Below are 16,559 nucleotides of genomic sequence, written 5' to 3' on the forward strand. Positions count from 1 at the left end.
GGGCGTGGCTGCTGTACTACTCTCCTTCTGAACACAACCTTTTTTTGTACTGTTGAATTTGTGTTTGTTCTTTAGTGGTGTGGTTGCAGGTGTCTTTGCAAGGTCAGCGGTATACAATCTAATAATGTTATGGAATGATTTTTGATCTGAGATCAAACATTTTGGTACTTTTAAAGTTATGAAGGCATTAAAAGAATGTAGGAAAATAACTGTGGGTGAAGTAGATTTTTTTTTGTTGGGGACAGAATTGTTCAGTTTGATTATTAACTATGTTTTATTTGATCTTTGATTCAAAAAACTACAAATGATCTGGTCACTTTTTGAGTTTTGTAATCTAAAACACACTTTAATATCCCAACATAGTAAAACAATACTTGCCTGTGGGATCTTTTATTAAGGATTTAAAGATGTATTTCATAAGCACAATTTTATTTGAGTGACTGAAAAATCACAGGCATGTATTTTGAGCTCTTTGCTTACTTGATACAGTAAAAATAAGGGTTAAAAACAAAGCGGAATGGAGAAAATAATACTATAGGAATACTCATATCTGATAGATAAGGGTATTTCAGTAATTGCAGCCCCTCCTCCAGAACTGCAGCTCACTGTCTCACCCGTCTTAGCTTCACATTCGCTCCACCCCTGAGCGATCTGTAACTGCCCCACCTCTTTAAGCTTCTTTCCCTCAACCGTAAAATGAAGAAAATAGCTCTTCACAGCGTTCAGGTGAAAATTAAACAAAATTACACAGGTGTAAGTGCTCTACACGCTGCAAAGCACGTACAGAAGTTAATTGCAATGTTTGCTGCAATGCACTGGCCTACCTCCCGCCTTGGGCGCCTTTCTCGCCCCTTACCCAGGCTCGTCAGTATGTTTATCTGCTTGTTAACTTAGTTAATAAATATTCACCGTCGTTGTTAATTTTCCCTATAACAGCAGGCATAGAGGGAAGTGCCATCCACCCTGTCCCCTAGCGTGGGGGCCCTTGCTTTGGGTCTGAGGTGGTGACCTTGGGTGCCTCAGGAATCCGGCACACCCTCCTTCGCAACCACGCCCCGGACCCTGCCTTAGAGCCCCGCCCCTTCGTCCCGCTGGCCCCGCCTCCACTGGGCGCACGCTCCGTGGGCGGGGCCGGCTCAGGGAGCCCTGCTGTGGTTGGCCGCGTCCGAGCAACCGGGGCTACGCCGTGGTCAACATGCCCTGAGTTTAGCTCTCGGGTCACAGAGAAATAGAACGTCTGGAGTCCTTCGAGCCAAGCGCCGACCCTTTGCCCGAGGGAGTTGGTGCTTTATCAACCAGGGGGATGCGCGTCTCACCCGCCCTCGGGGGTCAGAAGGCCCCCAGACAATGGGAGGGCGGCTGCTGAACAGGAACCGTCTTGTCTTTCATCCGACAGATTGCCTAGTAAGTGGGATGCGATCCCTTCCACGCCAGAACCTAACAGGTGCCAAGGTTTCCAGCAGGGTGTGGAGGGAAAGCTTGGAATTAAGCAGTTTCCGACTTGCACTGCCCTCCACAAAAGCTCAACGATTTTCCCAGGTTCACTTAACTATTTGGTTCTGTGGTCAGGCTGAGGCACAAGGTACCGACCCCTCCTACTGCACAGCTCTAACCACCATACCCCACTCCCAGCGGAGCTCAGCCCCGCTGGTGGGGAACCAGTTTTCCTGCTTTCTGTCTTATCATAGGCCAACAGTAATAAGGTGAAGTTCGCTAGGCTTGGAATTAATACAAGAACCAGGAGATATTTATTTATTTATTTATTTATTTATTTATTTATTTATTATTTTATGTTCATTTTTGAAAGAGATTCCCATGTAGGCTCCGCACTGTCAGCGCAGAGCCCAACTGGCCGGCTCCATCTCACCAACCCTGAGATCATGACCTGAGCCAAAATAAAGAGTTGGACGTTTAGCCAACTGAGCCACTTAGGCACCCCCCAGGAGAAATTTATTCTTAAGAAATAGTGAGAACATGAATAGTCCAAAACAAAGGGATTTGCTTGTGTCCAGATTTCTACAACTTTCCGTTCTGGGATATCCCCTCTCTCTCCCTTTCTTCTACACTTACTTGGTTTTAACAATCACCTCACTAGGACAAACTCTATTGTCTTTTGCTCTTTTCATATGGACATAAAACTCAATTAGGCTTAGTTTCCACTTGGTAGAGTTTTCCTTTTATCTTCTTAGGAGCTCTTGGTTTCTTTCTTCTCAGCAATGACCTTCCTAAAGCAGCCCAGTTAGTTATTCTTAGATCTTCTTTTCTTGGCTACATTTTCTCAGCCGTGGGCCAGTCCATTTCACTGTCCTTGCCTCTACCCACATTATTTGAGCAGATGATCACAGGCTAGCCTTGCTCTTTAAGGGCAGGAAAATGGAGGGAGAAGTAGATTAAGGGTTTCTGGGGGAGAGTTGCAGGAGGCTACCCAAGCGGCTTAACCCAGCTTCCTTTCTCCCTGGAATGATTATAATTCAAAACTCACATAAATCACAAGATATATCCACCTAACCTACGCTTCATTTTCAGTAAGAATTAACAATGATATAGAAGTTTTGGGTGTTGATAACAAAACAGGAGTATACCGAATGTTTAATCTGAATTAATGGACTTGAAGTGCATTGTGCCTCAACCTCTGACTATGTAGGACCCAATCTCTTAAGCCATGAGAACTTCCCCAAGGTGCTCACCTCAGAACAACCTTGGGGCATCTCTTAGCTGCCCCCTATGGGCAGACTTCAGCAGTACAGACTGGCTGCACTTGGAGCCCCTTGTTCCCTTGGTTGGGGCTTTTGACTTCTGCCGACTTTACCTTTCTGTGTTCCCCCAAGCTCTGGCTTCCTGCTCTTACCTTCAGCTCAGACTTTCACTTCTTTTCTTTCTCTTCTATTTTTTTTTTTTTTTGTTTATATTTCCACATTCTTTTTTGGAAATCCCTTCCTATTTCCCCAAACTTTAGCTCTTGAGATAGCTTTTGAAACTTAGGGCAGTGTTCAACTGGACTTGTTTCTTACTTCTGGATTCCTCTGTTCCCCAATTTGTAATAACCTCAGATGAAGAGATTCTGAAAAGTCATAGTAATAATAATAACAACATAGTGATATCTGGAAGATAAAATGTCTCTGTTAAAGAGACGCTATTTCCCGATTTTAGCCTTGTTTGACCTAAAAAAATTGCTGCCTTATTGAAAGATTAGGATTCTCAGGGTGCCTGGGTGGCTCAGTTGATTAAACGTCCGACTTTAGCTCAGGTCATGATCTCATGGTTCCTGAGTTTGAGCCCCACATTGGGCTCTCTGCTGTCAGCACAGAGCCTGCTTCGGATCCTCTGTCCCCCTCTTTCTGCCCCTCCCCCCACTCAAAAACAAATAAACGTTAAAAATTTTTTTTAAAAATCAGGATTCTTAGTAATTCTGAGTGATCAATTTAATTCAACACCCTTACAAAGTGCCTGCTGTATTTAAGGCACTGTACTGAGGACATTCATATAGTTTGTCCCTGCAATCATTGAACCTTTTAGTTAGACAAGGCAAACCTGAAGTGCCCAAGGTCATATTGGTGAAGTGTCAAAGTGACAGTTGGAACTTTGCTGGAAACATGCTGCAGAAGGTTGGGGAGGGGGTCTGGAGAGGCTTAATAGAGGGAATAAAGGTTGAAATGGGCCCTGAACTCTAAGATTTCACATAGGAGAACTGCCTGAGACCAGCTTAGATATGGGAAAGCAGGTGGTCAGTGTGTGGAGGGGTTGCTTTGTTGGGTCATTTGGCATCATTGCTCTGGCAGGCTCCCTTGCTCTGACAGAGTATCTTTTCTTTTTTTTAATTAAAAATTTTTTTTTAAATGTTTATTTATTTTTCCCAGAGAGAGAGAGAGAGAGAGAGGGACACACAGAATCTGAAGCAGGCTCCAGGTTCCTAGCTGTTAGTGCAGAGCCCAATGTGGGGCTTGAACTCATGAACTGTGAGATCATGACCTGAGCCGAAGTTGGACGTTCAACCAACTGAGCCACCCAGACTCCCCCTGACAGAGTATCTCTTATACAGCCTGAGTAGAATGATCCCTTCTGTTTGGACGTTTAATCACCCGAGCCACCCAGGCACCCCTTTCTTCCTGTTTTCTCGGATTATTTCCATTTTCCAGGTTCTTTCATTTCTGACAATGTGGGTAGTCTTAGGCTTAAAAATCCTTAGTCAAGATCTGAATCAGAATGACTCATACAGTTTCTCAAATTCAATAGAGCCAACCAGACCTTTTTAAAAATATTTATTTAAAAATTTTTTTAAGCCACGTGCGTGCAGGAGGCACTGGGGCATGCACCTTAGCTGGAGGATTCAGTTGTATTTTGTTTGGGATCAAGAACATGTTCGGGCCTGGGTGGCTCAGTTGGTTAAGCATCTGACTTCTGCTCAGGTCATGATCTCGTGGTTCATGAGTTCAAGCCCCACATCGGGCTCTGCGCTGACAGCTGGGAGCCTGGAGCCTGCTTCAGAGTCTGTCTCCCTCTCTCTCTGCCCCTCCCCTGTGCATGCTCTGTCTCTCTCTCAAAAATAAACATTAAAAAAAAAAAAGAAAATCTTATATAAAAAAACGTATGACTCTTCTGAAACCTTTAAATGTCCAAAATCCAGTTTAGGAGCCTTATAAGACAATTTGTATAGCTGTGCCCCCTTTTGAACCTCTGATATGTAGCTCCCTCTAGTAAGAAAAACATAGGAGGTGGGTGAGTGTGTGTCAGGGAAAAGAAAGATTAATTGGAAATGATGAGATAGTAAAAAATCTTTATTCTGAGATTACTTTTCTTGTTTCTATAGGAACTGTTAACCAAATTTAAAAGTTCTTCAGCTGGCAGTCTTTGTTGGACAGATCTCAAAAAGAAAGTTAAAGTCTGTTCTTGTTTTCACATTCTGTGAGTCTAAAGTCAGAGGAGAAGCCCAAACTTAGTAGCTCAGATAACTGGGAACTTGAGGGTAAAAGGTACTTGGAATAAAAGAGGGTATATAAACAAGGCACAATTACTAAAGGATAATGATTTCTAAATAATTTATTTGGACATAGCTCTTTGCAATCAAGTGCTTACCCACGAAAAACTCATTCATTGCTAATAATAATATTTCTAATATCTTTTTATGAAAACTCCCTAGCCTATGTCCAACTGATTTCTTTTTTTATTTATTAAAAAATGTTTTTTAAAGGTGATTTTTTTTTTTTTTGAGAGAGAGAGAGAGAGAGAGAGAGAGAGAATGCACAAGCAGGGGAGTGGCAGAGAGAGAGAGGGAAACACAGAACCTGAAACAGGCTCCAGGCTCTGAGCTGTCAGTGCACAGCCTGATGTGGGGGTTGAATTCACGAACCTTGAGATCATGACCTGAGTTAAAGTAGGATGCTTAACCGACTGAGCCACCCAGGCACCCCTGTTCAACTGATTTCTGTATTTGATTGTTCATACTGTAACAGAGTCGTGCAGGGAATATGTTTGGAGTTTTAGAAATGGGAAACTACTCTTGTTGAAGTTTTATAGTCCAGGGAACAAATTTATATGTGTTTCACACTCTGGGTACAGAGAAGAGCAGACCTTTGTCTTTCTCCAAGTTAATCAGGCCCTGCCTTGAAGTTGTGATGAGTGGGTTAAGATTGCATTACTGTCTGGCCACTCCTTTCCTCTTGTGTACACTAGCTATATTTAGGCGGGTCTAGATAAGTTTAATATGTAGCATATTGCCTTGAGTCCAGCTGGTCCCAGAACAGCTGGCTACATGATTCAGAATGTTTAAGTCCAACTTTAAAATAAAACATTTGGCAAGTGAATCTGTGTATTCTAGCTGGGCTGAGCTGCAATCCAGTTCCCACGCTATCACTAGCTCCCAATTAGACACTCCACTTACAGAACAGGTGTGTTTCCTCTCAGGGTTTTACCCTCTTTATCCTTTGGAAGTGAAAGGTCAGGTGCAATTATAATTGGAATACTGATGTGTAATGAAGGTTCGGGAGCGAATGTTTATTTTCCAAAATGGAAGAACTTTGCATTTTTTCTGATTATGAAAGTAAATCCTCTTTCAGAAATGTTTAAATATTCAATGTAAAAATTTAAACAGTATGGAAAAGGCAAAAACTACACATATTCCCACCACACAGATAAAACTACTGTAACCTGTTGGTATTTACCTTTCTAGGTGTTCTTCTGTGTGTATAGGAGTATGGATGGATGCAGATTGAATTTTATGGATAAATTTTAGCAATATATGTGGGCATCTTTGTTGGCAAATATACATCTATATTAAAATTTTTAACTGGTAGATAGAATTACACTTAATGGTTGCACTGTAATTTATATTAAACCAATCCCCTGTTGATGTTAGATTGGTTCCAAGTCCTCAGAAAGTCTGATTTTCACACTTGCCCTTATAGGAGGTCTCTGTGATTTAGATCCTAATTCCGAGATGGAGCTAGCAGATTCATCTTCCACCATCTCTGAGCAGCAGCTGCAGGGGCAAGAGAGACTAAGCAATACCAAAACAGATTTGGCCGGGCAGAGTCTCATCTCATCTGAGGAATGGCTTCAACTACATGGGCTTAAGAGCAAAAAATTGACCTTGAAACAGATTTTGTCACAGATCGGATTCCCACATTGTGAAGGTATAGTACTCACAAAGTAGTATCGGTTGGAGAACCCAACCAGCATCCCATCCCGTAGCCTTGGAGGGGACACTGCATCAGCTCTGAAGGCCCCTCAAAACCACACGCCTCTGAGCTTGTTCTGATCTCGCATCTTTATTGGTAAAAAGTGTTTGTGCATGGATCTCCAATATATGTTTGTTATATAGGTGTATGATTATCAGTCCACTTATTAAATATTAGTAATGCTGCGTTTCATTCTTTGCCCTTTTAAAGATGAAATAAAAGTAAATAGAAGTTGTGCACACCACAGCAGACGTCTTCTTCATCCCTTGGGATGTGCAGACCCCTTCAGGAGGCTGTTGATTAAGACAATAGCTGTGTATGGTTTCAGGGAGAACATGCTGTTTTCCTGTCATAGCCTCTCTTTATGTGATATCATGGTCCAGTGTTTTTAAATACATTGGTTAGAAATTTGGTCCTGAACTCCCAGTAGTATAGCTTTCCAGCAGGGAGTATAGAAATGGGTGAGGGTGTATTTTGGTTTTGCTTTTGTTTTTTAATTTTTAATTTTTAATTTTATTTTAGAGAGAGTGAGAGTATGAGCAGGTGAGAGGGACAGAGGGAGAGAGTGACAATCTTAAGGAGGCTCCACACTTAGCTTGGAGCCCCATGTGGGGTTGGATCCCACGACCCTGGGATTATGACCTGAGCTGAAATCAAGAGTCAGACGCTCAACCAACGGAGCCACCCAGGCACCCTGCTTTTGTTTATTTTCTGATGACATATTGATTTGGGTTGCTACTGAAATATAGGGCCCAGGGGACCAGGGATACAGAATGTCTTACAGCGTGTGAGATAGCCCACCCAGCAGGAGTGTCCTGTCCAATGTATGAGTAACACCCTATTTGAGGAGCACTCCTTCAATCAGGGCAATTTCTATTACTTGGATTTTACTCAGTAATTTTGAATTAGCCAATTAATTAATTAATTAAGCATATATTTATTGAGTGGCCAATAATACTGTGGTTTTGAGATTTTTCACCAGTTCTCTTGGCAGCTTTGTTCTATACTGGTGATAAGGAAGGTGTAGGGGATGTGGTTGTTACAGACTGATCTGGAGGCCCATTCTAATGGCAAGGACTTTGCTCTTCAGGGTTCAGGCTGTGCGTTATTTATCCTTCTGTAAGGGGTGGTACAACCAGCCCTATACCTTCTAAATACCTTTCAGTGAGGGCTGGGGGTGGGGCTGCCAGAGTCAGGGTCTATAGGATTCCTACATAAGGAAACAAACTGAAAGTTTTATCTTGTATTTCAAATAACTATAATTCAGTTATTGATATTAGCAAAAATAGTAGTTCTGTATATTTTGTCAAGGATTTTTCAATCTAAGGTCATGGAAAATACTGCTCTGTGATTTTCTTTTAATGCCCTTGTCAGACTATGGCATCAGGATTATGCTGGCCTCATAAAATGATTTGAAAGTATTCCTTCCTCCTGTATGTTCTGATGGTGCTTTTATATGAGTGGTATAATTTCTTCTGTAAATGTTTGATGGAACTCACCAGTGAAACTTACCTGAACCTGAAGTTTTGTTTATAGGAAAATTTGGACAAGAATTCCATTTCTGTAATAGACATAGGGCTATTCAGATTTTCTGTTTCATCATGCCAATTTTAGAAAGTTTTGTTTTTCAAGGACTTTGTTCACTTCATCAGTGTTTTCCAATATATTGACAAAACATGTTTCATAATATTCCCTTAACACTTTTTTTAATGCCTGCAGAATCTATAGTGATGTTCCCTCTTTCATTTCAGATATAATTGGTGTTTTTTCTCACTTCTTTCTTGATGAGTCTTTTTAGCAGTATATCACAACTCTTTCCAAAGAACCAAATTTTGGTTTTGTTGTTTCTTTTTCCCTATTCTTTGTTTTTTATTTCATTGATATCTGCTTTGATCTTTATTATTTCTATCCACTTACTTTGAGTTTAATTTGCATTCCTTTTTCCAGCTTAATGTGGAAACTTAGGTAATTGATTTTAAGCCTTTCTTCTCCTTTCACATAGTCATTTAAAATTCCTCTAAGGATTGCTTTAGCTGAATCCAAATCTTGATAGGTAATATTTTCATCATTACTGAGTTCAGAATATTTTTTTCTCTTGTGACTTTTTTCTTTGATTCATTTTTAAAAGAAATGTTTAATTTTCAAATATTTTTGGATTTTTAAAGGTGTCTTGTTATTTACTTCTGTTTATGTTAGAAAACATAGTAAGATTTTTGTCTTTTAAAATGTACTGAGATTTGTTTTATTGTGCACATTTCATAACACATCTGAAAAGAATGTGTATTCTGCAGTTGTGAGGTAATATTTATAAATGTTAATTTGTTCAGGGTAGTTGGTTTTATTGTATCATAGAGATGTTCTGTGTCTTCAGAGATATTTTTGCATAGTGGCTTTGTCCTTTTCTTAGTTCTATAAGTTTTTTTCATGTAATTTGAAGCTCTAATAAGTACACACACACATTTAGGATTGTCATATCTTTCTGATGAATTTACAAATTTTAATAATTTTTTTTTATTATTTTTAATATAATTTATTCTCAAATTGGCTAACATACAGTGTGTAAAGTGTGCTCTTGGTTTTCGGGGTAGATTCCTGTGGTTCATTGCTTACACACAACACCCAGTACTCATCCCAACAAGTACCCTCCTTAATGCTCATCACCCATTTTTCCCTCTCCACAACTCCTCCATCCACCCTCAGTTTGTATTTAAGAGTCTCTTATGGTTTGCCTACTTCCCTCTCTGTTTGTAACTATTTTGTTCCCCTTCCCTTCCCCTATGGTCTTTTGTTAAGTTTCTTCAGATCCACATATGAGTGAAACATATGATATCTGTCCTTCTCTGACTCATTTCACTCAGCATAATACCTTTCCGTTTTATCCACATTGCTGCAAATGGCATGATTTCATTCTTTCTCATTGCCAGGTAGTATTCCATTGTATATATAAACCATACCTTCTTTATCCATTCTTCAGGTGATGGACATTTAGGCTCTTTCCATAATTTGGCTATTGTTTACAGCACTGGTATAAACATTGGGATACATGTGCCCCTATGAATCAGCATTCCTGTATCCCTTGGATAAATTTAATAGTGCTACTGCTGGGTCGTAGGATAGCTCTATTTTTGATTCTTTGAGGAACCTCCACAGTTTTCCAGAGTGGCTGCACCAGTTTACATTCCCACTAACAAAGCAAGAAGGTTCCCATTTCTCTACATCCTTGCCAGCATCTGTAGTTTCCTGAGTTGTTAATTTTAGCTACTCTGACTGGTGTGAGATAGTATCTCAGTGTGGTTTTAATTTGTAGTTCTCTGATGGTGAGTGACATGGAGCATCTTTTCATGTGTCTGTTGGCCATCTGGATATCTTCTTTGGAAAAGTGTCGATTCATGTCTCTGCCCATTTCTTCAGTGGATTATTTGTTTTTTGGGTGTTGAGTTTGGTAAGTTCTTCATAGATTTTGGATACTAGCCCTTTATCTGATATGTCATTTGCAAATATCTTTTCCCATTCCATTGGTTGCCTTTTAGTTTTGTTGATTGTTTCCTTTGCAGTGCAGAAGCTTTTTATCTTGATGAGGTCCCAATAGTTCATTTTTTTTTTTTTTCAACGTTTTTTATTTATTTTTGGGACAGAGAGACACAGAGCATGAACGGGGGAGGGGCAGAGAGAGAGGGAGACACAGAATCGGAAACAGGCTCCAGGCTCCGAGCCATCAGCCCAGAGCCTGACGCGGGGCTCGAACTCACGGACCGCGAGATCGTGACCTGGCTGAAGTCGGACGCTTAACCGACTGCGCCACCCAGGCGCCCCCCAATAGTTCATTTTTGCTTTTAATTCCCTTGCTTTTGGAGATGTGTCAAGCAAGAAATTGCTGAGGCTGATGTCAAAGAGGTGGTTGCCTGTTTTCTCTTCTAGTGTTTTGATGGTTCCTGTCTCACCTTTAGGTCTTTCATCCATTTTGAGTTTATTTTTGTGTATGGTGTAAGAAAGTGGTCTAGCATCATCCTTCTGCATGTTGCTTTCCAGTTCTGCCAGCACCATTTGCTAAAGGGACTGTCTTTTTTCTATTGGATGCTCTTTACTGCTTTGTCAAAGAGTAGTTGGCCATACCTTTGTGGGTCCAATTCTGGGTTCTCTATTGTATTCCATTGGTCTATGTGTCTATTTTTGTGACAATACCATGCTGTCTTGATGATTACAGGTTTGTAATATAGTTTGAAATCCGGGATTGTGATGCCTCTTGCTTTGGTTTTCTTTTTCAACGTTACTTTGGCTATTTGGGGTCTTTTGTGGTTCCATACAAATTTTAGGATTGTTTGTTTTAGCTTTGAGAAGAATGCCAGTGCAATTTTGATTGGGATTGCATTGAATGTGTAGATTGCTTTGGGTAGTATTAACATTTTAACAATATTTGTTCTTCCAATCTATGAACATGAAATGTTTTTCCATTTCTTTTGTCTTCTTCAATTTCATTCATAAGTTTTCTATAGTTTTCAGCATACAGATCTTTTACATCTTTGGTTAAGTTTATTCCTAGGTATTTTTTTTTTTAATTTTTTTTTTTTTTTACGTTTACTTATTTTTGAGACCGAGAGAGACAGAGCATGAATGGGGGAGGGTCACAGAGAGAGGGAGACACAGAATCTGAAACAGGCTCCAGGCTCTGAGCTGTCAGCACAGAGCCCGATGCGGGGCTCAAACTCACGGACCGTGAGATCATGACCTGAGCCGAAGTCGGTCGCCCAACCGACTGAGCCACCCAGGCGCCCCTATTCCTAGGTATTTTATGGTTCTTGGTTCAATTGTAAGTGGGATCAGTTTCTTGATTTCTCTTTCTATTGCTTCATTATTGGTGTGTAAAAATGCAACCGATTTCTGTACATTGATTTTGTACCCTGGGACTTTGCTGAATTCATGTATCAGTTCTAGGAGTCTTTTGGTGGAGTCTTTAGGGTTTTGTATGTAGAGTGTCATGTCATCTGCAGAAAGTGAAAGTTTGACTTCTTCTTTGCCAAGTTGGATGCCTTTCATTTCATTTTGTTTTCTGATTGCCGAAGCTAGGACTTCCAACACTATGTTAAACAACAGTGGTGAGAGTGGACATCCCTGTCGTGTTCCTAATCTCAGGGGGAAAGCTCTCAGTATTTCCCCATTGAGGATGAAATTAGCTGTGGGCTTTTCATATATGGCTTTTATGATGTTTAAGTATGTTCCTTCTATCCTGACTTTCTTGAGGGTTTTTATTAAGAAAGCATGCTGTATTTTGTCAAATGCTTTTTCTGCATCTATTTGATAGGATCATATGGTTCTTATCCTTTCTTTTATTAATGTGGTGTATCACATTGATTGATTTGCAAATATTGAACCAGCCCTGCAGTCCAGGAATGAATCCCACTTGATCATGATGAATAATTCTTTTTACATGCTGTTGAATTCAATATGCTAGTATCTTGTTGAGAATTTTTGCATCCATGTTCATCAGGGATATTGGCCTGTAATTCTCCTTGTTTGTGGGGTCTCTGTCTGGTTTGGGAATCAAGATAATGCTGGCATCATAGAAGGAGTCTGGAAGCTTTCCTTCTGTTTCTATTTTTTGGTATAGCTTGAGAAGGATAGGTATTAACTCTGCTTTAAATGCTTGGTAGAGGGGCGCCTGGGTGGCGCAGTCGGTTAAACGTCCGACTTCAGCCAGGTCACGATCTCACGGTCCGTGAGTTCGAGCCCCGCGTCAGGCTCTGGGCTGATGGCTCAGAGCCTGGAGCCTGTTTCCGATTCTGTGTCTCCCTCTCTCTCTGTCCCTCCCCCGTTCATGCTCTGTCTCTCTCTGTCCCACAAATAAATAAAAAAACGTTGAAAAAAAAAAAATTAAAAAAAAAAAAAAAAAAAAAAAAAAAAAAAAAAAAAGAAGATAAATGCTTGGTAGAACTCCCCTAGAAAGCCATCTGGCCCAGGATTCTTATTTGTTGGGAGATTTTTGATAACTGATTCAATTTCTTTGCTGGTTAGGGGCCTGTTAAAATTTTCTATTTCCTCCCGTTTGAGTTTTGGTAGTGTGTGGATGTCTAGGAATTTGTCCATTTCTTCCAGGTTGTCCAGTTTGTTGGCGTATAATTTTTCATAGTATTCTCTGATAATTGTGTTTCTGTGGTATTGTTTGTGATCTGTCTTTTTTTATTCACGATTTTATCTCTTTGGGTCCTCTATCTTTTCTTCTTGAGAAGTCTGGCTAGGGGTTTATCAATTTTGTTTATTTTTTCAAAAAAACAACTCTTAGTTTCATTTATCTGTTCTGTTTTTTTGGATTCTATATTGTTTATTTCTGCTCTGATTGTTATTATTTCTCTTATTCTGCTGGCTTTGGGGTTTCTTTGTTTTTCTGCTTCTAGTTCCTTTAGGTGTGCTATTAGATTTTGTATTTGGGATTTTTCTTGTTTCTTGAGATAGGCCTGGACTGCAATGTATTTTCCTCTTAGGACTGCCTTTGCTACATCCCACAGGGTTTGATTGTTGTTTTTTCATTTTCATTTATTTCAATATATTTTTAAATTTCTTCTTTAATTGCCTGGTTGACCTGTTCATTCTTTAATAGGATGTTCTTTAACCTCCATGCCTTTGGAGGTTTTCCAAACTTTTTCCTGTGGTTGATTTCAAGTTTCATAGCATTGTGATCTGAAAGTGTGCATGGTATGATCTCAATTCTTTTATATTTATTGAGGGCTATTTTGTGACCCAGTATGTGATTTATCTTGGAGAATGTTCCATGTGCACTTGAGAAGAAAGTATTCTGCTGCTTTAGGATGAAAAGTTCTGAATGTATCTGTCAAGTCCATCTGGTCCAGTGTATCATTCAGGGCCGTTGTTTCTTTATTGATTTTCTGTCTAGATGATCTGTCCATTGTTGTAAGTGGAATATTAAAGTCCCCTGCAATTACCACATTCTTATCAGTAAGATTGCTTATGTTTGTGATTGTTTTATATGTTTGGGTGCTTTCAAATTTGGTGCATAAACATTTATAATTGTTAGCTCTTCTTGATGGAGAGACCCCATAATTATGATATAATGTTCTTCTCCATCTCTTGTTATAGCCTTTAGTTTAAAATCTAGTTTGTCTGGTATAAATATGGCTACTCCAGCTTTATTTTGACTTCCAGTAACATGATAGATGGTTCTCCATCCCCTCGCTTTCAATCTGAAGGTGTCCTCAGGTCTAAAATGAGTCTCTTGTAGACAGCATATAGATGGGTCTAATTTTTTTATCCATTCTCATACCCTATGTCTTTTGATTGGAGCATTTAGTCCATTTACATTCAGTGTTATTATTGAAAATATGGGTTTAGAGTCATTGTGTTATCTGTAGGTTTCATGCTTGTAGTGATGTCTCTGGTCCTTTGTAGTCTTTGCAACATTCCACTCACAGAGTTCCCCTTAGGAACTCTTGTAGGGCTGGTTTAGTGGTATTGAATTCCTTCAGTTTTTGTTTGTCTGGGATAACCTTTATCTCTCCTTCTATTCTGAATGACAGCCATGATGGATAAAGGATTCTTAACTGCATATTTTTCTTATTCAGCACATTGAAAATTTCCTTCCACTCCTTTCTGGCCTTCCAAGTTTCAGTAGGTAGTTCTGCTACTACCCTTATGTGTCTACCCTTGTAGGTTAAGGCCTGTTTATCCCTAGCTGCTTTCAGAATTCTCTCTTTCTGTTTGTATTTTGCCAGTTTCATTATAATATATCATGCAGAAGATTGATTCTGAAGGGAATTCTCTGTGCCTCCTGGATTTCAATGTCTGTTTCCTTCCCTGGATTGGGGAAGTTCTGAGCTACAATTTGTTCAGGTACACCTTTGGCCCTTTTCTCTCTCTTTTTCTTCTGGAACTCATATGATATGGATCTTGTTCTGTTTTATTGAATCACTTAGTTCTCTGACTCTCCCCTCATGGTTCAGAATGTTTTTATCTCTCTTTTTCTCAGCTTCATCTTTTTTCATAATTTTTTCTTCTATTTCACCTAATCTCCCCTCTGCTTCTTCAATCCTCACTGTCATTGCCTCTAGTTTACTTTGCACCTCATTTACAGCATTTTTAATTTATTATGACTATTTTTTAGGTCCTTAGTCTCTGCAGCAATAGATTCTCTGCTGTCTTCTATGCTTTTTTCAAGCCCAGCGATTAATCTTATGACTTTTATTCTAAATTCTTGTTCAATTATCTGTTTTTTGTTTATATTTGTTTTGATCAATTCTTTAGCTATCATTTCTTCCTGGAATTCTTCTGAGGAGAATTCTTCTATTTCATCCTTTTGGCTAGTTTTCTGTCCCTCATGTGTTTAAAAGCTTGTTATGTGCTCTGCACCTGTGAGCACTACTATGTTAAAGAGGGGTCATATACTGTCCAGGGCCTGGCCCTTCAGGTGGTGTTTTTTGGAGAGTGTTATGCTCTCTGTTATTGTGACTTTGGCTACTTTATCTCCCTACTGTAGTGATGTTTTGGACCCTCCACTAGGTGTGCTTTGATTTGTTCCTTGAAGTTGCTGTGGGAAGGAAAACAAACAGAAAACAACAACAAACACACAAACAAAAAAACAGAAAAACAAAAAACCAGAAACACCAGCTATAAGTAAAAAACAGGGTGGAAGCCGTGCTGATGGAAGAGGCCTTATCCCATACAAAGAGAGAAATGACAGGGGCCAGGAAAAAGAGAAGAAAAATTGACCAGATAGAGAAACTATATGGCTTAATCCAGAGAGAGAAAAAGGAAAATAAGGAGGTGTCTAACATGTATGAAGAGAATAGATTAAAAAATATGTCTGATTAAACAAACCAAAACCAGAGTGACCAGACTAGAGGAGGGAAAAGATAAGAAAGAGAACAGGAAGGAAGAATATACATATATAATAAGAATTGTCTGAGAACTAAATCAGGCAATGCAAGAGCGCTGGTCTGTGTTGTAGACTCTAAATCTAAAGTTCTCTCTTGACCAGCAAGAGAGCGGATGCAGAATTAAAAGCAAGAGATGGCTAATGTCCAGGAAAAGACAAAAGCCCTGAATAAGAGTCCTTGCTCTGTATTTATTAAGATTAGAAGGCTTACAAACCTGATGGGCATGCACAAAGAGACAATGAATCTGTGAACATTAACTCATGGGCATGAGGGAAAGGGGGTTTTGAAGATATATGGTGTTTGGGGTTTGGGTTAATATGAAATACAACCTGGTGCTGGGCAGATGGGCAGATGGTAGTTAAGGCAGACAGGAGGCACCGTGTCTGTTTATCTTAGCTAGCCTAGGGGATGAGACAGAGCATATAACCTCAGGGTTAACAAGGCACCTTTCTTTTGTTAGTCAGCTCTGATCTGGGTAGCTTCACCTGCAGTGCAGCAGTCTATAGCCCTATTTACTCATTTACCTAATTTAGTCCTTCCCTCCTGTGAAAGCAGCTTTCTGCTATAGTACAAAATTGGGGCACACTTTTGCCGTGAATACCTAATCTTGTTTACCTCATATGCCTTTGTATTGGGGGTCTTTGCTCCCCCCACTCTATTCTGGGGGACTTTGCCCCCCTCTGGTCTATCCTGGGGGTCTAATCTTGTTTACCCAAGCTTGGATGTGAGCATCCTATGACTTTGTAATTCTTTCTGCCTTGTTAACCCATTGGTGCAAGCCTAGGGAATTTCTAAGTTTATTCCCCACAGGTCTGGAGGAGGGGCTGACTGGTTTGTCACTGTCAATCCTGCTCCAGTAGACATGCACTTACCAGGCCAGAGGGGCGTGGTTTGGTGTAGGTGAGTCCCACCTCCACTGTGGGCCCACTGTCCACTGTCGGTTCCCTGAAGCCCTGTGGTGGGGAGAAAAATGGCGACCCCTCCAGTGTCTCCTCCATGGACC

General features: G+C 40.1%; 1 protein-coding gene across 8 annotated transcripts in view; it reads left to right on the top strand.

The window, feature by feature from the left end:
- Positions 1-1,191: 1,191 nt before the first annotated feature.
- VWA3B (von Willebrand factor A domain containing 3B) overlaps positions 1,192-16,559 on the top strand; it is a 204,978-nt gene continuing 189,610 nt past the window's right edge. For 3 of the 8 annotated variants that reach the window (XM_060608041.3, XM_060608044.3, XM_060608047.3), the window contains exons 1-2: positions 1,204-1,404; positions 6,402-6,629. In XM_060608041.3, the coding sequence (XP_060464024.3) occupies positions 6,434-6,629 (196 nt within the window). In that variant the 5' untranslated portion in view covers positions 1,204-1,404; positions 6,402-6,433. Of the gene's footprint in view, positions 1,405-6,401; positions 6,630-16,559 lie in introns of those variants that run through there. The other 5 variants (XM_060608050.3, XM_081795290.1, XM_060608042.3 and 2 more) reach the window with 5 other exon arrangements.

Source organism: Panthera onca, chromosome A3 (assembly GCF_046562875.1).
Source record: "Panthera onca isolate mPanOnc1 chromosome A3, mPanOnc1 haplotype 2, whole genome shotgun sequence".
NCBI lineage: Eukaryota > Metazoa > Chordata > Mammalia > Carnivora > Felidae > Panthera > Panthera onca.